General features: G+C 55.1%; 5 protein-coding genes across 5 annotated transcripts; 2 read left to right on the forward strand and 3 right to left on the reverse strand.

Annotated features, from left to right (window-relative positions):
• Positions 1 to 1,103: 1,103 nt before the first annotated feature.
• Positions 1,104 to 2,821, reverse strand: E0L32_011538 (uncharacterized protein; the record flags this gene model as incomplete). The annotated part of the gene is made up of 2 exons (XM_031134278.1): positions 1,104 to 2,359; positions 2,434 to 2,821. 2 exons carry the CDS (start codon positions 2,819 to 2,821, stop codon positions 1,104 to 1,106), a joined length of 1,644 nt encoding a protein of 547 aa, XP_031000500.1.
• A 5,117-nt stretch (positions 2,822 to 7,938) lies between these two features.
• On the reverse strand, positions 7,939 to 8,385 carry E0L32_011539 (uncharacterized protein; the record flags this gene model as incomplete). Its single annotated transcript, XM_031134279.1, has 1 exon — positions 7,939 to 8,385. The coding sequence occupies one exon, from the start codon at positions 8,383 to 8,385 to the stop codon at positions 7,939 to 7,941; it is 447 nt and encodes a 148-aa protein (XP_031000501.1).
• Positions 8,386 to 11,829: 3,444 nt separating this feature from the next.
• E0L32_011540 (uncharacterized protein) lies at positions 11,830 to 13,493 on the reverse strand (the record flags this gene model as incomplete). Its single annotated transcript, XM_031134280.1, has 4 exons — positions 11,830 to 11,997; positions 12,060 to 12,202; positions 12,261 to 12,322; positions 12,394 to 13,493. The coding sequence occupies 4 exons, from the start codon at positions 13,491 to 13,493 to the stop codon at positions 11,830 to 11,832; spliced, it is 1,473 nt and encodes a 490-aa protein (XP_031000502.1).
• A 5,636-nt stretch (positions 13,494 to 19,129) lies between these two features.
• On the forward strand, positions 19,130 to 20,939 carry E0L32_011541 (uncharacterized protein; the record flags this gene model as incomplete). Its single annotated transcript, XM_031134282.1, has 4 exons — positions 19,130 to 19,178; positions 19,257 to 19,500; positions 19,567 to 19,636; positions 19,716 to 20,939. The coding sequence occupies 4 exons, from the start codon at positions 19,130 to 19,132 to the stop codon at positions 20,937 to 20,939; spliced, it is 1,587 nt and encodes a 528-aa protein (XP_031000503.1).
• Positions 20,940 to 21,792: 853 nt separating this feature from the next.
• Positions 21,793 to 22,806, forward strand: E0L32_011542 (uncharacterized protein; the record flags this gene model as incomplete). Its single annotated transcript, XM_031134283.1, has 2 exons — positions 21,793 to 22,436; positions 22,530 to 22,806. The coding sequence occupies 2 exons, from the start codon at positions 21,793 to 21,795 to the stop codon at positions 22,804 to 22,806; spliced, it is 921 nt and encodes a 306-aa protein (XP_031000504.1).
• Positions 22,807 to 23,114: the final 308 nt, after the last annotated feature.

Below are 23,114 nucleotides of genomic sequence, written 5' to 3' on the forward strand. Positions count from 1 at the left end.
AACGCTACCAGGTGTTTGAGACTGAGGGAAATAAGCAAAGTGACAAGCATGAAGAATACAGGAAGCAAAGGCGTCAAGAGAACCAGGATCGAACATGAAGCCGGCCGCCGGAATAGACAGGAGCCTACTTGAAAAAAGAAAATACGAGTTGCCAGATAGTAGTTGAAGCAGCTGGTCTTTGAGTCTCACACCGGAGCTCTATCGTGTCAAGGCGATCTCGACAATTGGAGCAGGCACAGCCATATGACGACGAGCTACGCACTTTTAGACCACCTTCGGGAGAACCTGCAACATCCTTCTCGGCCGGCTGCAAGTTCTTGTTCTGAAACAAATGTACATTTCTAGCAGAGCACCTCGTACATACACGCCAAGGCTCGTGCGACTGTGAAGACGACTGCCTGTACCCTGAGCGTTCCTCGTTACCATCGCCGATAGATACAAGTCTGAAACATATCATACGCACCAAGGGCGCCACTCCAAGATCAATCCATGCAAGTGTCTATTTTTATATATACCCGTTTGACTTTTCCCAGATTCCACCGCGCCGGGTGGCGGCCGCTTTTCTGGAGGATCCCATCCAACCAGCCAAACACCATCGCGATCTCTATGTTTGTACAAAAAGAATTGTTGCATATGTAGACTGGGCAACATGAAATGTCCCCTTTATTACATGAGGTGGCACAGCGAGGATATGGGCAAGATGTGCTCAAGCCAAGGGATCCTGTGGCGAGTTGTACAATATCTTTCTTCGATCTAGACAATAAACAGTAACAAGGTGTCGCCATGTATGCTGCAAGACTACGCATCCGCAGATGCAGGCAAGAGGCGACACACTGCCGCGCCAGTCTCAGCTGACGTGTAAAGGAGTGACTGAAGTCAGGGGTATCTCGGTTGCCGATTCGTACGGCAGAACAAAACGAGCAAATCGACAAATGGGAGAAAATAACAGAACTGATCGGCGCTGCAGGCCGTTTTTCTAGGGTCATGAAATCCGTCGTTTCGGAGAGCCACAGGCACTCGTATGCAAACATGCAGTCATCAGCGACGTTTCGACGTTCTGATTCGAGAACGTCGCAAACGTCCGGTTCCCCTTCTCGGGTGTTTCACTTTCTCAGGCCCACCTTGCCGGCCAGACTCTTCCAGAACTTGGATGTGCTCTGGCGTTCATCGGCTGTCAGCTGGTCTCGGACCATGACGGCGTCACGGACCATGGGCCCCACGATTTCCTGGTCACCCAATTCGGGAAATTTCCCTTTGGCATCGAGCATCCTCGGGATAATGCTGGGGACTTCGCCCTGCAGGCGCGACCACTCCTGCTGCGGCAGAGCGTCATAGTCGCCCGTGGCCACAATCCGGTCGACCAGGATGTCATGCTCAACCTTCCAGTGCTCCTCGGTCTCGGCCCACTTGGCCTCGGTGAGATGAAACGTCTTGGAAGTAGAACCGTAGTGCTCGCCGGTACGAGCCAAGTGCTTCGTGTAGTTGACTCGCGCCTGGTCCCAGTCGGACCTGTAGTCTTGCAGCGCCCTAAGGCTGGCGGTATCGGGCTGATATGGCTTGGGGTTGATCGTGTAGTTTGCGTGTCCTAGGCGATCAGACCAGGCGTCGTTCTGCTCAAGCAAGTCAAAGGTCGGTGGTAGTGGCGACGGTAGCTCCGATGACGCAATAGTCGGTGGGGCTGAGGCGCTGGGGCTTATGACCGGACGGAACGACGATAGCGAAGGCTTTGTGCTCAACGGCGGCAGCGAGAAGACTTGAGAAGCCATAGGGTCCACAGTGGACGGGCTCGGGGCGATGGTCGGTGACTGCAACGGTGACTGTGCCACAGACTGAGGCTGCGAGGAAGAAGGCAAGCTAGTGAGAAGGGGTGGCAGCAATGGCGTGGTCGCCATGGCGCGCTCACGTTCCAGACTCTGCTGCACACTGACAAAGTCGATGTCCTGGGCTGGGGGCATCACTATGCTCTCAGTGCTCCCATAATAGGACAACGCTGGGGTAGGCGGCAGAGGGGGTTCGAAACAACGATCTGGGACATGGCGGACGGGGGCGGAGATGGATGAAGATCGGCTGGAAGCTGCGCGAGACAGGGTGGGTCGCAGATCAAGAGAAGGATCAGAAGCGGGCGTGAAAGTGATGTTGGAGCGTTTGCTGTTGGAGCGCAGGCGGGAGAGTCCGGGTATCCTGGAGGTGATCTGGGATGTGATGCCAGAGAGAGAATCGGCGGCAACATGGCGCCGCCTCTTGGACCGTGAGCTGGTGCTGAAGTCGCTGTCGCTCAGGAACCCGGTATCATAGTCATAGTCAAAGACGCCGGGGTTGTCAAACGTGCTGCTCTCGCTATGGGAGCATGGTTCGTCACCTTGGTGCATGTTAGTAGGTCATAAAAGCTAGAGGGACGTCTCCAGGGGGGACCCGGGCAGATTCAATACATACAGAGGCAGTAGTCGAGCGCACCAATTTCGCTACGGACCAAGGTGTGCTCCTCCTCCTCCCTCTCGGCAGGGTCCTCCTGGACATCTGGCAGTTGGGTTTTGACGGACTTGCTGGTATATGCCAATTGCGTTGGCGATACGGGGTTGTCGGTGCAAAGAGGCGCCGGGGGCATGAGCTCGAGCGACGATGAAGAGCTCGAGTAGCGCATATGGCCGCTGCGCTGGGAGAAAGTGGGTGTGACGGGAGATGCAATGTCGGACGAAGAGGTGTTATCGGCAGAGTAGACGTGGGACGGATCGACGTCAGGGACCATCGTCTGTTGTACCTCTAACATCCGCCGTTCTTCGACGAGCTGTGGGAGAAGTAAAGGCTTGAGTTTGGGCGACATGTTGCCGTGTGCATGTGGAGGTGTGTTTGGAGAAGACGTTGGAACATAGGCAGGGACGCTCGGGAAATGATCTTGATTTACGCGAGCTGGTCGGGGCGATTGTCAGGAAGAGCCGGTGACGCAGAAGGGCGGGCCTGTAGCGACGAAGATGAAGGTCTCAAGAAAGCCGCTAGGAACAGGTCTGGTTCGGGGCAAAGAGCACCGTGAACAAGACGTCGTAGCTCAAGTCGTCGGAGAGAATAGACAGTTCCAAGACGAAACGCTGTTGATGGTGAGTCGAGTCGAATGGTATCCACTGTCGCGTCGAGATGGCCGATATATATATATCTATCGTCCTCTGACTCGAAGCAGTCGTCCCTCAGGGACCGGTCCCCGTTCCCACTGGGCTGGATGCTCTGGCGCTGGAGCTGTCTTGTCTTCGCATCCAGGTTTGGTTGGGTACCACAGGCGGTCTGGGGCAGAGGTAGGGGTCGCGTGGGGAGGGGAGAGGTTTGGGTGGTAGAAGGTCGCCTGGGTTGGGTCGTGCAACCAAGCTGGCTTGCCAGGGTGGTATGTAGACGGTCTGAAGAGTGGTGATGAATGGGCGCCGGGAGGTGATTGCTCAGCGTGTCACAGTTTGTCTACCTCGCCAGGGTATCGACAGCGTGCGTCGGGTGCATACGTGGAAACTCCGGGAGGGATGTGCTTTGGGAGGCACACACACGCGCGCGCGCGGTGGGGGATGAGCAGAGGGCCGAGAGAAGGGTAGTCGAGAGTCGGCAGTGTCAAAGTCAGGACTGGTTCCACGTGTATGATCGGGCGCCGTTACTCTGCTTGGCCCCGGATGCGTGCGCTGGTCGGGCGTGGGGTTCCAAGGCTGCTTGCTGCGTCTGGTTTAGCTGCTGTTGCTGCTGTTGCTGCTGCTGCCAGTGGTGCGGCGGGCGTGCCTGTGCCTGTGGTCGTTTGTGTGTTGTCCAGGATCTCGGGGGGGGCCAAGGAAAACGCAGGAAAGGTACACCGCTTCCTTCCAATCACACGCGCAGTAACCGACCGCCTCTATGCTCCTCCAATAGCCTCCGACGTCGAGTCAAAGTGAAGAATGCACAGCGAGTGTCGTGGTGCAGCGCAATGGCTCAAAAGAGGTGGGAGAAGGACGGAGAAAAAAAAGAAGCAGAAGAGCTTCTCTCCAGCCACGTGAGTCAAGCCAAGTCAAGGTTGGGCAATTGCATTCGCTGGGAAGGAACCAGGCGGCCCTTGGCTTGATAATGGTTCGCTCTACGCCGCGCCTTTTGTCGTCGCAAAAATCGATTGCAGGTGAGGATCGACTGGCTCTCGAGCTCGGATTGGCATTTGACGAGTTGACAATGGAGAAGGACTGGAGGTTAGAGTTTATGGTTTAGAGAGACGGGGTCCCACGAGGGAAAGATGATGGGCGGGAGCGGGAATTTGCTTGGAGGGTGGGTGTGGGCGGCCAGCCAGGGCAGCGGAACTGCGGGAGTGGGTGACGGGGTCCCTGTACAATACTTTGGCTAGGCAAGGTAAGGTACCTGTGCTAGGTACTTTACCCAGAGGCGCCAGGCCAGGCAAAGGACCGCCGGACAACCTTGGAAGTCTGACGACGATGGAGTACCTGCCTAGCCGTGGAAACCGTGCTAGCTCTACTTGTACATAACTACGAGTAGGTCAAGCACCTTAGGTAGTTAACTTTCTAGCGGCCGATGGGGAACAAGCCCGAGTGAACAAGCCCGAGTCTGAGAGCCTGGATGGCAAACCAGAATGTGGGTGGGTGAGTGGGTTAGTGGGCGGGTGGGCATCGTCATGGCACCTCCTCAGGCTCAGGCTCTGTCTGTTCTTCTCTCGGCTTCTTCTGTCTCCCCCGAGCGGCTTGACTTTGCTTGTGAAAAAGTTCGGGGTGGCTTCCGTCAAAGCTCCAAGGGCTTTGTTGACAAGGGTGCAAGCTAGACCGACCAGAAGCTTCTTAGCCCACCGCTACTGTCGTGCGCCGCCGACGCCAGTCTAGGCTCTCTCATTTTTCCCTTCTTATCCCTCCCAAGAATCGATGGATCTGCTCCCGGTTCTCGCTGGAGACGTTAGGCCGGGATCTAAATCGGGGCGCGCCTTGCCTGGAAAGGCTCTAGGTCCCAAGGAAGAGAGCCACTGGAGCCACCAAACCATTGCCAGCCTCCGTGGTGTTCCACTGCGAGGTACCCAACGGCCTAGGTAGTCTACCGAGGATTTTTTTTTTTTCTCTCATCGTCTTCTCTGAGGTCCTTGCTCCGGTTAAGTGATGTACTTTACATGCCTGAGGCCTTTCGGTGGTGGGTCATGACAGCGCACATCTTCCTTTGGACAGGCCTGACAGACAAGGTTCAGCTCCCAGCTGTGTGTTTGTCTGGCAAATCTGCTTTGTTTCGCTGTTCCACGTTTCCACTGGTCTCGCTGGTTTCGCTGAATGGGGGAATGGGGTGAAGCCAGGCAGTCTCCTCCGCTGTGCAGGAAACAAACAATGACAAACACTGTTTGTTCCCGAGGCTTGTTGATACCACACACAAGCACACACACACACACACTCTCTCTCTCTCTCTCTCCAAACGCTCCCGCTTCTGATGACTCGGTTACGGGCCTGTTACTCCGTAACTATGGGACCGGGTTCCATGTTCCCCGTCATGGCAGACATTGATGAAACCACCGGCCTGGCCAAGGGGGATTCAGATGTCATGGTTCCATGCGAGATGCCTACGTTGGCAGGCAGATGGCAGGTCGTGGCGCATTTACGGAGTATGAATGCTTGCTAACCATCAACTTCGCCTCTTTCTTTCTTCTTCACCTACACTGACTCGATCCGTAACAAGGCTACGGAGACCGATCCTACACATGGCGGGGCCAACGGTCAAAGCACCCAAGCATCACCGATCACTGACACAACTGGTGGGCGCACCAGCCCAGACGGTGGGATCGATGGCTGGTGGCGGCACGGACCACAACCGTGCTAAGACACGCGCGCGCACACGCATGCAGAGGAAAACTCTACGCCAGTGATGATGATGACACTTTCCATACGGCGCGACCAAAGGGGCAAGATCTGCCGTGTGCTGCCCTGGAGCAGGCTCCCGACGTTGCACTTGAACTAATATTTCTTTCCCTCCGATTCCTAGCTCCCACGGTTGCTTTTCCAGTCCGAGCCACAGCACACAGCTTTGTGGCTTTGGCTTGCCTGCTATCCCAGCTCTCTCAGCCGTGCGTCCGGAGTAGGCAGTTTGCAATGCCCTGCCACCGTTTTGTTTTCCCATGTGGAAACCCCTTCCGGGTCTCTCAAAGGTAGGTACACCCAAATTCTTGCCTCTGTCCACACTGCCTCGCCTTCTACAAAGTACGATGTGGGAATCGTGCCTCTCCCCACCCCGCTTCCCCTCAAGGAGCACGAGCCCAGTGCCTTTGGTCTCTCCGCGATCCTCTTTTGACTTTCAATAGTTGTGTTGTGACCATTAGCCGCCTGTGGTGAGCGCGGCTACGAGGCACCCGAGATAAGTAGTTAGGTAGTTAGTTGACTGATAGAGACATCCATCATCCATCGTTCCCGGCGGCTGCACACTGCGAGGGACTGTGCCACCACCTTTTCTCTGCTGCGCCCTGAAGATGCTCCGAAAGCACCCAAGCTGCTGGCAGCCAAGCCCTGCTAGCGCTACCTAGGTAGTTACGGATCCATGTCCTAGGCACGTAGTTAGGTAGGTACCTAACAAACAGCACTGGATCGAGCAATGCAAGGGCCAGCGAACTGCAACCTGTCGTATGGGCGGTTTCTAGGTACTTGTACCACATTTTCAAAGTGGCCCGAAAAGACCACCCAATGATGGCATGATGAAATAATTGTGTCGACAGTTTTCGGAGTATCTCTCGTATCTCTCTTCCTGGCCCAGGACGGGCGGGCAGCTTTTTCCTGCATCCACATGCACACAAGCAATCGGTTGAGCTCTTCGTCTTTGTTGACCTCTTCCAACCCGGTTTGCATGCTACTTAGTTATCTAATTGCCGAGCTGCAGGGTCTCGTTGCCCCTCTTACAAGTACACACAGACACTTGCTTTAGTAGATACTCAACCTCCTCAGGTACTCTACTGGTGAGGTACCTATTGGAGGGGAAGAGAAGGGGAGGAAAGTCTAGGTGGGTTGTCACATCCACGCAATACTTTGTTGGTTGTGCTGACCAAGACCCGGAAGAGATGCTGACGAAGGCAGTCCAGCAGTCGGGGGGTTGCCCCATACAGTAAAGCGTGGCCGTCCTTCGGGCTAGTCTCCCACTCGATGGATTGGTCTAGAGCCCCCGATCACCGGCGCCAGACTTCACCCATCGACTCCGTAGGTACTTGTAGTTATGCTCTCCCTGCTCCCCTGCTTGTCAAGACAGCGGATGCATCACCTACGGCTTGACGTTCCCTGTTGTCTCGGACCAGAGCGCGAAGAATAAGAATAAAATTTTAGAGAGCAGGCGGGAAAACGACCTGGCCCATGGGGTCCCGAGTGGTGGCCCAAGACATTACAGTCTTACAGTTGTACAGCGAGAGACATCCGTGGGCCAGAGAGCATCTCTAAGCGAAGATTTGAGAAGAAAATGCCCCGCACAAAGACTCGAGATGAATTGTGCAGATGCAAGTCATCTCAGAGATGGCCAAACAAGAAGAGGTACTTCTGATGCTTCCTCTGGCTGGCAAGACGCTTTGCCATGGAGGAAGCTTGCTCACCACCCACAGTGGGTGCACGAAAACACGCACCTGGACCTGATTGGCGACGGGGAACCTCTGGACGATCCCATTGGTTCGGCCAGCATCGCGTACCTTGCCTTAGCGTGTCCGTCGATCAGGCGCCTTGTCAACAAGTGAAGCTCCAAGCCCTCCACTCCCCTTCACTCGACAAAGCTGTCAACCCCTCACACGTTCCTGTCCTAGCTGCCACTTATTTCCAATATACTTACCAGTTCAAGTTGGTCTTCTTTCTCCATCGTTGGCTTCCTCTCATCAAGTACATGGAGAGGCAGAGTGAAGCTTGCCAGAGAGAGAGCGTTCCCGACTTTGGTTAGCCCGATGATGATTGTGAGGGCTGCCACGATACTCCAAGCGGGGGCTCAACTGTTACCACTGCGCAATCACCAGCCGTAGCGGATGTTTTCTTGGGTGAGCATGTGCTTGATGTCCTCTCTCAGGTCAGGACCAACAACACCAGACCAAGCGAGTGTACCGTACCTTGTTCTCGCATCAGTCTTGAAAGTTTCTTGACCACCCAAAACACGGCAGATTCGGAGTTCCAACATGATTGAACCGAATTGTGCAAGGGCCTTCCTTGCTGGCCTCGAGCCTCCAGTGCCGTCAGTGCTGGTGTCGTTCCCCGGTTTTTCCGCCGCTGTACCTGTTGTTTCCAGGTCATTCTCATCCCCCATTCTGGTCTTCCTTCCCTGGGATGGAAGCGGTCTGAGCATTCTGAGGCCGAGCCCAAAGCGTCGTTTGGTACCCAGTGGTGTGCCAAGTGCGGTTGCATTCACGAACCGCTCCCTCTCCTTCATCATCCTTCGTGTGTCCGGTTCTTCTTTGGCCATCACGGAGGGACGAGCCCGTACTGGTACAGCCAATGCAATACAAGAAATTCGATCCCATTCCTCGACGCAAGTGCCGATGTGTCGCTGCCTTCCAGCCTGTGCCCATGCTGTGATACCTACCCTGCTGCGATTGAGCTTTACGAGACAAGCATCTACTCTGCGATGCAAATGGCCCCCAGCCTCGCATCTGCTCTCCCGCCAGAGCACATGTGATTGCGTACACTGAGCAAGTCTACTCCATCGAGAAGTTCTGCAGTGTCTGCCGCCCCCTCACCGGTCGCATCCCGCTCTCCAATGGCTGGTCAGCAATCTCTTATGTGCTGCAACTGCGCCGCAAGCAGCAATTCAGCCCCGGCCTGCGTGCATGTTGGGCTTCTCTTGACCCGAGCAGAGGCCCGTCCCGCCAAATGAACGCTTCGCCTCGCTGCCCGGGACTCGCGGGGAGAGGTCTAACAAGATTACGGTACCCGGTTGGCGATGCGCCATTTCCCGGCTCTCCCAGTGCCATCCAGCAAATGGCGGCAGATGACTTACATGATGACGGGATGTCGTGTCACCGTCCGTCCGTCCGTCCTGCGCGTCAAGGAACTTCACTTTGCTGGTGCCGTGATTGCCCACAGCAATAAAGTCAGCCTCCAGCCTGCATCAGGCCATCTGGCGACCGTTTCGACCCCCTTTTCCCACGGAACCGAGCTGTAATGGTACCACGACATCACCAAGATGCCTTTTGCGAGCAGCGAGAACAGGGATCCGCTCAACAAGAGTCCGTATGCAGGCTGAAAGTAACCAGTGTTGGGAATCAGCCATTCAGTCATGTCAGCAAACTCGCGATGCATCGGCTGAGCAGCCATCTCTTTCCCGAACCTATCAAGGAGGAGGCAAGCCAAGCAGATCTGCAAGGTAAAGTTCAACGGTTTTCCCCGTCATGGCCTAGCTCCCATCGCCCCTCGGAGATGCGAGCTAGAAGGTTGGCAGACCACCTTTTCAATATTAGGACGTGTCAACCTGGCAAGGCCATTCATCTCGCGCAGCGACATGACGGGAGACATGAAAGTGTTGTTTTTTTTGGCATGTTACTGAGCCGGTGGGCAAGTCAGTCGCGGGAGTTTCTCGTCCCTTGCATTAGCCCGTCTCTGATGGAGGGTCAGCCACCGTCGCCATTCGCTACTCTAACAACCACCAAGTCTTGTATCAGGGTCTTCTCGACGCGAAATCGTTGCAGTCCACCACGACCTTCAGAGAAGAAAGCGGGGCTTCGAGCGCCTAGACGACCGGTTCCCAGGCATCGACCATGCCGATCAGCAACGGGACCTCGAAGAGAGCACGAGTCGGCCCACGCTGCGTCTGGGAAGAAATTCTGGGTCCCTGTGAGGCCTCGGGACAGCTGCAAAGTAGAGTTTTCTGCACTACTACTGCATGATTACAACCCTGCTTTTGCGAGTGCGTCGCTCATCGAATTGCTCATCCGCTTCGGGCTGATTTCGCCACGCATACCATGACTGGAGAATCGGTGGAGCATGTGAAGTCTCGACTTTCAGCGACTCTGCCGCTTCTGCTGGGGTGACCATCTTAACGAAAGTCGTACCGGTGACCCTCGGCTTCCAGCTATGACAGGGGGTCTTGCCTTTATCTTTCTCACATTTCGGCTTGATCCGGTTTGTTGGGGGGCGGCCTACTGAAATGTGGTCCGAGTAATCCAGTTCAGCAACAAGTTCAGCGTCCCGGATGTGCATTTCAACCGTTGAGCTCTGACCAGTGACGAACGAGTTGGCAACTATCGCCAAGTCAAGGAGGGGTGGCCTCATCTGATTCCCGGTGTTGGGTCAGGGTCCCGCGCGCGGCTCGATATTGTGATGATGAGGGCCCGTGTGCACCCAGGAGCCATTTTATCCATAGAAGATTCTCTCTCGATTCTACCGACCCGTCCGGTTGCTGTAGTTATGATGCTGGCAAGAGGAATAGTAAACAGATTGGGCGACTGGTCATGTGCCCTTGAGTATACGGGCCTGGATCATGCGCATAAGTAGTGTTTGGCAAAGTTTTATCCGGCACATCTGAACTTGGGGAGTCATTTCCTTGTGCCCAGCCAGCTCTTTATAGAAGTATTAAAACGATGCCAAGTCGCTATAGTGGTGGGCGCGCTAAGCCCGCCAGTTCCATATGCTATGTATTCAACCGCAGCCTGAGGGATGATCAGGGAGGCAAGGGGAGCAGACACCTGGGAGGAAAGAGACTTGGCCCTCACGGGTACAGATTTCAGCTGCTCGTGCCCATTGCTTGGAGAGACTGGACCCTCACAGCACATGAAGTGATAGTCGTCGAGGCTTATTGAAAGTGACCCCGTGTCTTGAAAGTTGTTCGGAACCGTTCGGATGTCTGATCAACAAACACCGAAGCGAAGCAATGTGTTGTCTCGGAATGGCGAGGCTACCACAAAAGAAAAATCACTCGCCTTTCACCCATACTTGATAAAATGTTTGTATAGTATTTTGTTATCTCAATTGTCTCGAGGCACCCGGCTCCCGACAAAGACTGGCTTCTATAATCTCCAATACAATCGAGAACATGCAATGTTGAAGATAAAATCTACAACAGCGAATGGAACTGGCTATTAATGCTTTTCACAATGATCAACTCATTCCAGTCACAAAGCCGATCTAGTCATGGACACCGAAGCTCCCTCGTTTCTTCTCAATATCATGAAAGATTTTGTTACAAAAACCAAATATATAATTACAATTCAAACGCTTACAACCCGTACGAAAAGTACGGGCTTGACTTTGTGTTTTCCAATTCTGCCGTTATTCTCCAGTTCATGTAACTGCTAACAAGTTGTCTCTGATATATCAGTGTGAATCTCAATCATACTTGCCCAGGATGAAAGCTGAAATCAAGTGTACTTAAAGTAAAGGCACTTGTTGTCAACCCGTAGACATGGCCCAGGAGCCTTGTGCATATTTGGGACCCAAGCTGAAGTTGGCACCATCGCAGACATGAAGATGGACAGGGACGGTTTCTTTCTTCTGCAGAGATTCGGGAGCCAATATTGATGCACATTCGCGTAGGTTTAGTGGTGGCTACACGTACCAGGACAGTTTCAGCATCGTGTCTAAAACAGCATCCATATAGCTTCGATGGCCTTTCCCTGATAGGACTGCATCATCGCTGCGAGTCGTTCCATGTCCAGCGTAGGATTAATGGCATGGCTTGACGACACTCAGTCCTCGACCATGATCATGACTGAAGAGCGAGTACTAACGGCTCCAACAGATTTGCCATTATACTGATAACAAGCTGCCTTGGCCAATGTTTGAGTGATCACCCTGACTCCTCCTTCCTTATGGTAACTAGGAATGAGATCTAACTCCCAGTCATCAAGTCCACTCTCGCAAATCTCGCCTAAGTGCACAGCGCACGGGGGTATAAGAATGATGCCTTGAGTAATCAAAGCCAGTAGCGAGCCCAGATGTCGTGCTCTTCTTTCGTTCCGCGGAACTTGAACTCCAACTCAACAATATCTTGGAAACCCTCTTTCTCCTTCGGCTCCTTGAACCTCGACGAAAACCCCCGAAAGGCGATTTGTGGCAGTGATGTCCTTGTCTCGGGGTTCATCTTGAATTTGTCAGTATTCGTTGATGAATGGGAAATGCGAGACAGGCCGGAATAGAATTTACCGAAGAGTTCAAGGCCCGCACCGTGTCGTTGTGCTCGCAGAGTGCCAACGGTGTCTTGAACCAAACACATCTGATCGGGACACAGTTCCGCTTGGCCAAGTCTATCCATTGACTTCGAATGGCCGCGTCCGCGTTGGTGTTGTCTAGAGCAGCAGTCAGTTTTGCATACGAGGGTCAAGCCAACACTACAGGTTATCATACCAATTGCCACTGATTTGCCTGCCCTGAGGTACTCATTGGCAGTTTTGAAGCATTTCTCCTTGCTATAGAAACACTCAGCATGTCACAACAAAGACCTGCAAACGAACCAAGGCGAGCATATGGGGCGACAAACCTCTTTAACGTGTCTTGATTGACCCTCTCATAACCCAGAGGCTTCAGATGCTTCCAAAAGAAAGTGCTTTTCCCCGCACCGGGTGGTCCGCAGAACAAAACAATGTCCTTTTTGTTCACTTTCTCAAAAATCATACTCCCTGACCGGCCAGGCTCCGATTCATGTTCTGCAAAGGGATGGTGGACCAGATCGAATTCTCGTACGAAGTCTCTCGGGTGCTCACCAAGGAAGTATTCCTCTGGGGTCTGATACCGGATGCCCACATTGTGCGCAAAGTTCCGATCCGAGCAGCTGAAATCTTTGGGGACGACGGCACCCCCTTTCAGCAGTGCGGTTCGGCCGCCAGCGTCGCCAACAAAGATGCTGTGTTCCAGATCGATGTCTCCCGCGGAGAGGTCATCCTGCATTTCTCTCCACATGCCTATTCGAGGCTTCCGGAAGATGTCTTTGGCCGTTGCGGCGTAGAGTGTCACAGGGAGGTCGAGTCGGGAGAGCACGGCGTTACACTTCTGCTTGAAGTTGCCTACCCGATTCATGTGCGCATTCTTGGGCCCCTTTGCCTTCGGGTCCGCGTGGAGAGTCAGTCCACCTTGGTTCGTGAAGATGATGATACGGTACCCCTCCTCGTAGTAGAGCTTCCTGAGCTTCTCGGGCACGCTGTTGTCCCACCACTTCCAATCACCAGGGTCTTCGGCATGCTTCTTTCCAGAAGCGCTCGTGATCAGCGTCGAATCGAGGTCAAATGCTGCAATCTTGCTTCTGCTCGACGGCAGTTCGGGCTTCTGTTCGATATCTGCGGGTTCGTATTTTGCGACAAGCAGTGTCGCCGCCGTGTCGGTGTCGGGGGCTCGTTCGGTCCAATTCGTTCGATCCTTGGGTTTCTGCGAAGCAGGTGTGAAGAAGCTCGCAACGGCATCCTCTGTCTTGAGGTCAGTATTGGTGAAAAAGAGCGTGTATGAGCAGCCAAGAAGGCATAGAAGCAAGATGGTGTACTGACTGGATATGGTGCTCTGAAGTTTACGCTTCAGCGGCGGAGGGGAGATGGAGGGATCCCGCTCCTCAGAAGCCGGCCGCTTCTGGCCACTGGGGAGAGAAGACATGCTTCTCAGTGCATGTCTGAGACGTGGTTGCAGCTCAATTGCAATCAGTCCGAGGAGCTGAGTCCTGTATATGAGCTGTTGAAGGGGGAGCCTGTGCATAGACTGGTCATTCCCACTGAGATGAAGTCCGCAATGGGATCAAATGCGGGCGCACGCGTTGGGTCTGTGGCCAGAAGCTAAGAGACGCGAGCAGGCACCTCCCAGTGTCAGGAAAGCACGTGACCAGGAGACAAAGTGGCTGCATTATCTTATCAGAAATGGTCCTGGCTCTTGAGGCGGGCAGCGCAGCTGGCAACAGTCGCTAATTCCAGCCCACTACGGTACCTACTTAGTGATCATCCTGTGCTCATCAATGGATCCCGTCTCAGGCCAGGCAATCCGCAAGCCCGAGTTCCAGTTGGGCTTTGCAGTTGCAGCATCTATTACCATCTTACCAAATGAGACAAACGTGTGTTGACTATGTGCCAACACCTGGCTGTGCACTGCCAACTACTCCGTACGTATATGCCCTGGAACCTCGTCACACACCATCTCCCACGCTCCCCGGGCCCCGGCGGTGAGACTCGACTTGTGCGTCCTGGGATCATTCCTTGCAGAAGCTACTGAGTAAGCGGCATCTGAGTCTTGAAGCCTGACAGTCGATAAGTCTTGCTGCTACCGCTGGCTGCTGATCATGGGGCTGTTGCGCGTCACAGCGCGGCACGCGTCAAGATCTCATCTTTGACATGCCGATCGGAGTGGCAGTCTGCCATTCTTGGCATGCAGTGATGGACACCACAAGCATCCCCTGCCCAAAATACCGGGACATACACACATGCAGCACCTGTAAGTACGTACAGTACATATACTGAACCTTGCACTTGAACACTGACAGTGAACCAGCACCGCAGACTATTGACCGGAGCATGGCACAGACTTGCCGGAACAGAGAGGCCGGAGCTTCCTGGCTTCTCGTCTTTTCGGGACATGTGAATCTGTCTCGCAGTTCTTGACATGAAGTCCACCACAATAACACGGTAATTTGCCACATTCGACTCTCCTGCTTTGGATGACCGGGGGCCAAGGGATCGTGTCGTTGACCTGTGGCTGACCCGGCATGTGCCAAATTTCCAACGGGTTGTGGATCGGTACATCGGAAACGGGCCGACACTCGACCGTGGTGTGGCCCGCAGGTGCACTATCTCCAAAGCCTGAAACGGCGATCAGTGATGGTGTACTCGATGTGGAGGGGATTGTCAACGGCAGCTGGATGAGCACGCCGACCACAGGCCCCGTAGATCCTCGGGCGTCGGGTCCGTGGGCTTGGGAGGTCAAGGCGAGTGAGGCGCGAATCCCAGGATCACGGGCAAGACTTGCAGGTAGGTGCACCGATGGCTACCGTGCGCGCGCTCGTGTCTCTCTCTGTTGCATTGCACGGTGCCATTAGACATGCGGCCTCAACTGGGGCCGAGGTTGGCTGGCATGGTCTCACTTCTCATGAACAATGTGTCTGCGGCTGCTTGACAGGACTGACCACACACACACACAGACCCCAAGGTCAAGACAAGGTCCTTGACGAGCTAACTTCTGATTATTGTGAACTCGAGGTCGAATTCACCTGCAGACTTGCCATTGGGGCCAGGAAGAAGGGCAGGATGATCTCGTAAAGGATAGATATCATGATGATCAGGCACGCCTTGATCGTGGATATCAAAGTGATATGCTGCTTGCACGACGGTAATGAAACAGCTCAGTGGATCTGCTTCACCGAGTTCTGGCACTGGGCCTGTCATGGTTGCAGTGCGGAAGCTGTACGAAGTGCATACAGCGTGATACAAGGTGCGGCTTCTCAGGTGACAGCGCACTAGGATGTGGATGCATGGGCTGATGAGGGCCGGCCAGACAGCATCGCGAATGACATTGTTGCAAGTAGTTAGTCGGGCATCAGCATCAGGTTGGTTCCTTTCACCGCACAAATGTGTACAAGTACCTAGTCTCGGTGCTGGATTGCTGCTTTCCGGGGTCAGATTGTCCGTGGACCGAAGAGCGACCCGGGCGACCTGCCCCAAGGAGTAAATCAGGCGAGACCTGTTGTTTTCAGCGTGTCTGAAGGGGCCCTAGTCTCTGCAATACGAGCACAGTGTCTATGCTCCGGTGGCCTTCTTGCCATCCTTGGGGCGATGCAGGCTATCATGTCGGGTCAGCATCCACCGGAGGTGGTGCTGGCATTACCTAAGGGCGAGGGTAAGGTTCAAGTGGTGCTCGCGTTTTGTTGTCCCGCCTCCGTCCTTCAATTTGCGGCTTACGGAGTCTTGTTTGCTGTCGGGTTTGCCTGTCGGTACCTTCATTAGGCATTCGGTCCGTTGAAAAAATCTCTGGGCGGGCGTGACTGGTGGAGAGGTCTGAGGTAAGTGGCGCCTTGACGTCACTGTGATCTCGGGCTTTAGGCCGATTCTGGCCTAAGTGTTTCGTGAAAAAGTCTTATGACACGGGCAGTTTGTTTTAATCCTCCTAGCGGGCCAACTAGAGGCTCCAGCTGCAAGCCACCAGGCGGCTCCCACTGACTGCCGGCGCCTGGGGCCACTGAAGGGCGCATCGCTGTAGGGGAGTCACAACGGCCGGCCAGGCCTGAGGCTTGGCCCGGGGCAACACATTGACCACCCTTAATGGATTGATGTGCCGGGCGGCGCAGCGTCAAGAGCCGGGGTTGTTGGAAAAGGATTTGGTGCGTCTTCTAAAAGAACCCCTCAGAAATGAAGTGAGCTTGGCACAGAAGGGAGGGGATCATGCGATGGAGGGTGGAAATGCGAAGGAAGTTTGCCTGTTAATTATGCATCCATCACCCTGAGTGGTCAGGCAAGGCAGTGTTCGAACCCCGGAGTGCGGTCTATGCGGGCAGAGCGGGATGGAAGGCGGCAGTCGATCCAAAGAAGCAGGTGAGAGGCAAAGCTGTGGGTTGCCTTGTTCCAGCGAGCAGGATTCTCGAGGATGCTTGTTGTGCCCACGAGCCAGCACGAGTCGTCTTAGACACCTTATCCAGGGCGGGCTGTTTTAGAGTGCCCTCTGCTATGAGGGACAGAGTAGGCAGGCAGTTGGGCCGGCCTGCGGCTCGGCCGATGGATGCCATGGCAGTCGTGTGGCAGACTCGAGGCAGAGCAGGCAGGCGGTGCAGCATCGCAAACGGCGTGTTTGCTTGGTCTGTCGGAATGAGCAGTTGCATGGCTTTCTCCAGATTCCCCATTCCAGGTCGGGTAGTTGGAGGTATGGCATGGGAACGTGGAGACCGCGTGCTGGTCTTGCCCTCTCCCACTCTCCCAACTCTCAACGAACCAGGCTATTTACTGCACGCGGTTCGCAATCTTTTGATGTTCAGTGGCTCCACGACTCACCGTCAGGTCGGGCCTTTCGTGACTGGCGTGCTGTGTACCCGAGGCCGGCCAACCAACGGCTCCTAGCCCGAGGTGTGAGGTGACGGAAATAGGCAAATAGTGTTCAGTCAAAAGGCCAGTCATCGAACCCAGAATCTCATGAGGCAGGTGGACTTAGTGGAGAGCGAGCACAGGCGGCGCTCCAGAGTGGAGGTTCGTTTGTCTCTAAAGTTTGGGCGGCATGCAACCTCGAAGGTAACATCGGCCAGAATCCCAAATCTCGCTCTCATGACAATCCTACTTGTACAGCAAAGGACCTGACGAGAGGGTGGCATGTGCGACAGTACCCTGGCTCCCAGTTGCAGTCGCATCATCCCTGGGCTCTCTGGGGGGAAACGATACTCACCTGACTTCTGGTCATGTCAAACAGACATCAGTTTTTAATGTAAGCTTAACCGTACAAACGGCATTATGGTATCTAAAGCTTATGTTTCTTGATTCCGACTCTCGTTATCGCCGTGTCGCCAATATCCCAGATCCAAAGCCTAACCGCATCCAAACAACAATGACGAGGTTCGAGCAATGCCTTGGCGATCTGCACCATGCTTTCTTGAAGTCTTCTAGTGATGGTATGGCTGATTGGTTCGGCGTCTTTGTGGAGATGGCTTCCCCCCGGAAATCCTAATTGGGACCCAGCGTCTCCATCCATCTTCTGGTCCGATGGTTCTCCACGGGGACTGCCAAGTTTGTCAGTATTCAGATTCGACGACAGGTCTCCACACCAGCAGCAGATGCAGAGAAGCATGCAGAGGCGGAGGCATGCTTCGTCTGGCCGTCCATGCCACTCCACTCCAGGCGACGGGAAATACTTTTTGCAAACGTTGGCACACAACATCAGTTGACATGCAGGCAGGCAGGCAAACAAACAGACAGACAGATGGTTAGCAGATGTACCCTCCTCTCCGTAGGACCTCCGGATCTCGAGTCCTTTCGAGCTGGGTTCTGGATGTCATCGGTCTTCCATTCAGTCTTCTGTTCGCTCCACCCGCCCACCTTGGCCCTCGTAACTTTTTGTTTCTGCACCTGGTGATCCCTCGCTAAATGCTCAAGCCACAACCTTCAAACCAACTCTATTCCATACATTGCCTATGCACTGTGCACCCAGTCAGTGCCAGACACTACCGATTGTGGGGTTTGCCGAAATGCATGGCCCAAACCTTGCCCGTCCTTGGCGCACGCAACCCGTCGTTGCGCTTGGGACGGGCAGGGCAAAGCGCAAATGAGCAGAAAAGCATTCGACAACAGAAAATTCGGACAGTCAAAAGACCTGATCCTCCTGCATTTGTTACGTACAACTTGACAAAAAGCATCCATTCGCCGTTAGCCGGCGACGGAGATGCACCGCCTGCCTGTGTTCACACTCTGGTCGTGCACATCGAGGTAGGCACTCGGGAAAATTCTTTCAGCACGCGGTGCTCTCGAGACTCCACCTTGGTTCTAAGTGAGACCTATTTTGAGTTGGTTTCTCTTCTTCTTTCTCTTCTATCCCCGCTAGCTAGCCCATGCCATGCCCAGAGAAGGAATAATGATGTAACCTTAAAATCCTCGGCGCCAACTTGGCTTCGAGGCCCATTGTCTTGCGACACGGCCGAGTCACTTGATCTCTTCGGCCTTCCCTTGGCCCTGGGCCTAACTACTCCGTGCACGCAAGCTCTCCAGGATGGGAACGGGCACGGTGACAGGGTCGACTGGGGCGTTAGATTGCACTCGTTGCCCCATCCTTTCTTCGGCGCCCAGGGGTCTAGAGGTAACATGGACTGGTGGTGATCGTCACATCCCACATCCCACATCCCTAACCTGGCCTCCCCGCCCAATCGTGCCGCTCCAAGCTGCGAGGGCCCCCCAGTTCTTGCTCGTCCCGGACCCAAACTGGAGCATGGTGCGCCATGAGCTTATTCTCTTCGGTCCTTTGTGCGCATGTACACAGGTATTCCATCTTGCCTGACCTACACGGGCTGAGGACCACCACGGGAACAGACCAGCTTCCCAAGATATCCTAGTCCTGGTTACACTCCAGGTGCTCACCCTGCAGAAGCAGAGCCATGTACTCGAGCGCGGATATAAGATCTGCACGTCTCCCCCTACCCTCCCTCTCGTGAACCTGCTCCCGCTTCCTGCTTGCCTTGCCTACCCCTCAACCATCCGTCTGTCCTGACCTCGCAGGCGTGGAACAACTTTTACATTATATCCAAGAAACAGTCCAGCAGTAGACTATAAACAACCGCCACAATGAAGGAATTCGGCAACATCTACCTCATTGCCGCCATCTCCGTCATCGGTAGGTCCCATGTCCTCGGCGCGAGTCTGTTGTCGTGCGAGGTGTACCGAGGTTGCATTTGCTGACCACACTTTGCAGGAGGTGGACTTTTCGGCTTTGATATCTCGTCTATGAGTGCCATCATCGACCAGCAACCCTACAAATGCTACTTCAATCAGCAGCCTCTGACCTCGCTCGGCCAATGCAGAGGCCCCAAGACTGACGTGCAAGCCGGTATCGTGGCCGCCATGCCTGGTGGTTCTTGGCTTGGTGCTCTCGTCTCTGGGTTCCTCTCCGACATCTTCGGTCGTAAGACCTCGATCCAGATCGGTGCCGTCATCTGGTAAGTGTCGTCGACCCGCAATCCGCCGCCTCAGCTGCTCTCGAGAAACTGACAAGGTCTGTCCAGGGTCATTGGCTCCGTCATCACCTGCGCTTCCCAGAACATCCCTATGCTCATCGTTGGCCGTATTATCAACGTAAGTGCCGCCCTGGCTGAATCCTGGACTGTGAACCACAATATTGTTCAAGCAGAGCTGACTGTGTGCCTGAATACAGGGTTTCTCCGTCGGTATCTGCTCTGCCCAGGTCCCTGTCTACATCTCCGAGATCTCCCCTCCCTCCAAGCGTGGCCGTCTCATTGGCTTCCAGCAGTGGGCCATCACCTGGGGTATCCTCATCATGTTCTTCATCTGCTACGGATGCTCCTTCATCAACGGCGTCGCCTCGTTCCGTCTCCCCTGGGGCCTGCAGGCGCTCCCCGCCATCCTCCTCGGCCTCGGCCTCCTGGTACTGCCCGAGTCGCCCCGTTGGCTCGCCAAGAAGGACCGCTGGGAGGATGCCCACTCGGTTCTGACCCTCGTCCACGGCAAGGGCGACCCCAACTCCCCCTTCGTCGCCCGCGAGCTGGCCGAGATCCGCGAGGTCGTCGAGTTTGAGCGCCAGAACGCCGACGTCAGCTACCTGGAGCTCCTCAAGCCCAAGATGCTCAACCGCGTCCAGATCGGCGTCTTCTGCCAGATTTGGTCCCAGCTGACCGGCATGAACGTCATGATGTACTACATCACCTACGTCTTCACCATGGCCGGCCTCGGCGACAACGTCCTCCTGCCGTCGGGCATCCAGTTCGTCATCAACGTCGTTATGACCGTCCCCGCCCTCCTCTTCATGGACCGCTGGGGCCGTCGCCCGACCCTCCTGGTTGGCGCCTTCTTCATGTGCCTCTGGCTCTGCGTCAACGCCGGCCTCTTCGCCACCTACGGCGGCCCACCGCTCGCATCCTTCACCTCGGAGTCGGAGTCCATGTCTATCACGGGCCCGCCCGCCAAGGCCGTCATCGCGTCGACCTACCTGTTCGTCGCCTCGTTCGCGCCCACCTGGGGACCGGTTTCGTGGACCTACCCCCCAGAGCTTTACCCGCTGCGCGTGCGCGGCAAGGCCGTCGCCCTCTGCACGTCGTCCAACTGGGCCTTCAACTTCGCCCTGGCCTACTTCGTGCCGCCCGCGTTCGCCAACATCAAGTGGCGGACGTACCTCGTCTTCGCCGTCTTCTGCTTCTGCATGTTCTGGCACGTCTTCTTCTTCTTCCCCGAGACGGCCAACAAGCCGCTCGAGGAGGTCGAGGAGATCTTCGACACGACGCGGCCCGGCGCCACGCGCTTCGTCGGCACGCCGGCCTGGCGCACGCACAACGAGCGCCACATCGCCGTCAAGGCCGAGCGCAACGAGCTCAGCGACCACGACAAGTACAACACCGAGCACAAGGACCCCGTGCCTGTCTAAACCACCATTATACCTCTCGCACTCGTTTCACAATACTGGGAATTGCTGCTGATGAAGTTCGGGGATCATGCTGGAATGGACGCATGATTTCGGCGTGGAGAAGACTGACTCTCCCGGTAATGAAGTGGCAGCATAGTAAGGGGTCCGGTCGGTCATCTTTGGTTGTCTCTCCACCTGATATAAGGGAAGTCTAGTACTTTTGGAAAGTGGTTTGCTTCATGGAATACCCCTGGTTTGTAGGAAAGACTATCTTTTAAGTCAAATGAATGCCATTCGATGGCAATATACCAAAAATTGGCGATACCTTGAAACACACATGGACACTACTTTGACCTGATGTGATGCGATGCGGTGTGACGCTCGTTCCGGGGCTGGATATGACCTGTAGATCGATCTGCAAGCAATCTTCGCGATAGTCATGGAGGGAAGAGATACAATCGCCTCATCAGAAAAGTAGCGCACGCAGAATGACGGCAAGGCCTTTTTGAGCAGCCTGTGAAATGCAATTCTTCTGGTTGGCGTCAAAAGTATCGTAACAAATCTGCTGGCAAAACGCCCGCGTTTCTTGGAAGGCAGCCAAGCTCCGATTATCAGCTGACAGACAGCTGGCCGTGGATTATTGGCAGCCAATAATTACAAGACGGCAGACTTGGCGCCAATGACATGGCTCCAACGCTTGCCCAAAATTTCCCCAGATGGTCCCAGCGGAATCACCCTTGACCAACATCACCAGACTTCTTATCTCTGATCTCCTTTTCACCGCCGATAGTCAGGCTCAATTCCAGTTCTTTCACCCTGTCCGAACCACCAGACATATCCAAAGAGACTTTGCGCGCGCAAGGATGGGTTCAAAATGAACCAGGATCTGGTAGATCTTGCCCTCCTCGACCAAAAGACGGAGCCCAGCAGCATCGCTGCCACCGCGGCCGCGACAGCCGAACAACCGCACCGGAGCAGCGCGACCGCCTCCCGCACGACGACATCACGCAGCTCGAACACGGCGAACATGGCGGAAAGCAAGCACACGGCGCCCAATAGCGCAGTCGGCGCTGCCGCGCCCGCAGTCTGCCCAGTCGACCACAAATCCCGAGAGGCCTGGCTGCAGCAGGCGCAAAACGCAACCTCCTCCTCCTCCTCCACATCGCCACACGCCGCGGCTGCCGGGGCCCTCCCGCCCAACCACCCGAGGATACCGAGCAGCGGCGGCGGCTCCCTCTCCGAGTCCCGCGAGATCTCGTCCATCCCGCGCACCGAGGACACGGGGCCCTCGGCCTGCCCCGCCAACCACGAGGCCGAGACGGGCTCCGACAAGGCCTCGGGCAACTGGATCTACCCGTCCGAGAAGATGTTCTTCGACGCCATGCGCCGCAAGGGCCACGACTCGGCGCGCACGGCCGACATGGCCACCATTGTCCCCATCCACAACGCCGTCAACGAGCGGGCATGGAAGCAGATCAAGGAGTGGGAGGCGCCCTACACAGGGACCGGACCTGGCCAGTACGTTCTATGATTGCTTTTCTTTTTCATTATTTTCCTCCTCTCTCCTCTTGACAATAAAGGCTGACCACATGGCCCCTTCTCCCCCGACAGATGCGGCGGCCCCAAGCTCCACTCCTTCATGGGCGACAGCCGCAACATGACCCCCAAGGCGCGCATCAACACGCTGCTCGGCTACACCGCGCCCTTTGACCGGCACGACTGGGTCGTCGACCGCTGCGGCACCAAGGTCGACTACGTAATCGACTTCTATGAGGGGCGCAAGAACGCAGCCGGCCAGCAGGTCAGCTTCTACCTCGACGTGCGTCCAAAACTCAACAGCTGGGAGGGCGTCAAGATGCGCTTCCTCAAAGGATTCGGGCTCGTCTAAAAATGATAATGAACACAAAGAGGTGGACCATCTGGAGAGCACAAATGGCGGAACCAAAGGCGATATTTGCCAGGGTTGGTGTACGAGAATCTGGATTAGCATATGCATGACCATGGGAAGGCGTTCTTTGTTGAAAGAGAGGTTTAAAAAGCTTAATGGAAGGTTTAATTAGATGCGGAAGCACGGCACATGGTAGGATGGCACCAGCCAGTTCCGTAGTTGCAGCATGTGCTGCTCTCGAGGTATCTCTTGTACAAATCCCACTTCATACTTTGTCGCGACCAAAAGCAGACCAAAATAACGCCCCT

Source organism: Thyridium curvatum (genome assembly GCF_004353045.1).
Source record: "Thyridium curvatum strain D216 chromosome Unknown NODE_109_length_111707_cov_65.997051, whole genome shotgun sequence".
NCBI classification, from domain to species: domain Eukaryota; kingdom Fungi; phylum Ascomycota; class Sordariomycetes; order Thyridiales; family Thyridiaceae; genus Thyridium; species Thyridium curvatum.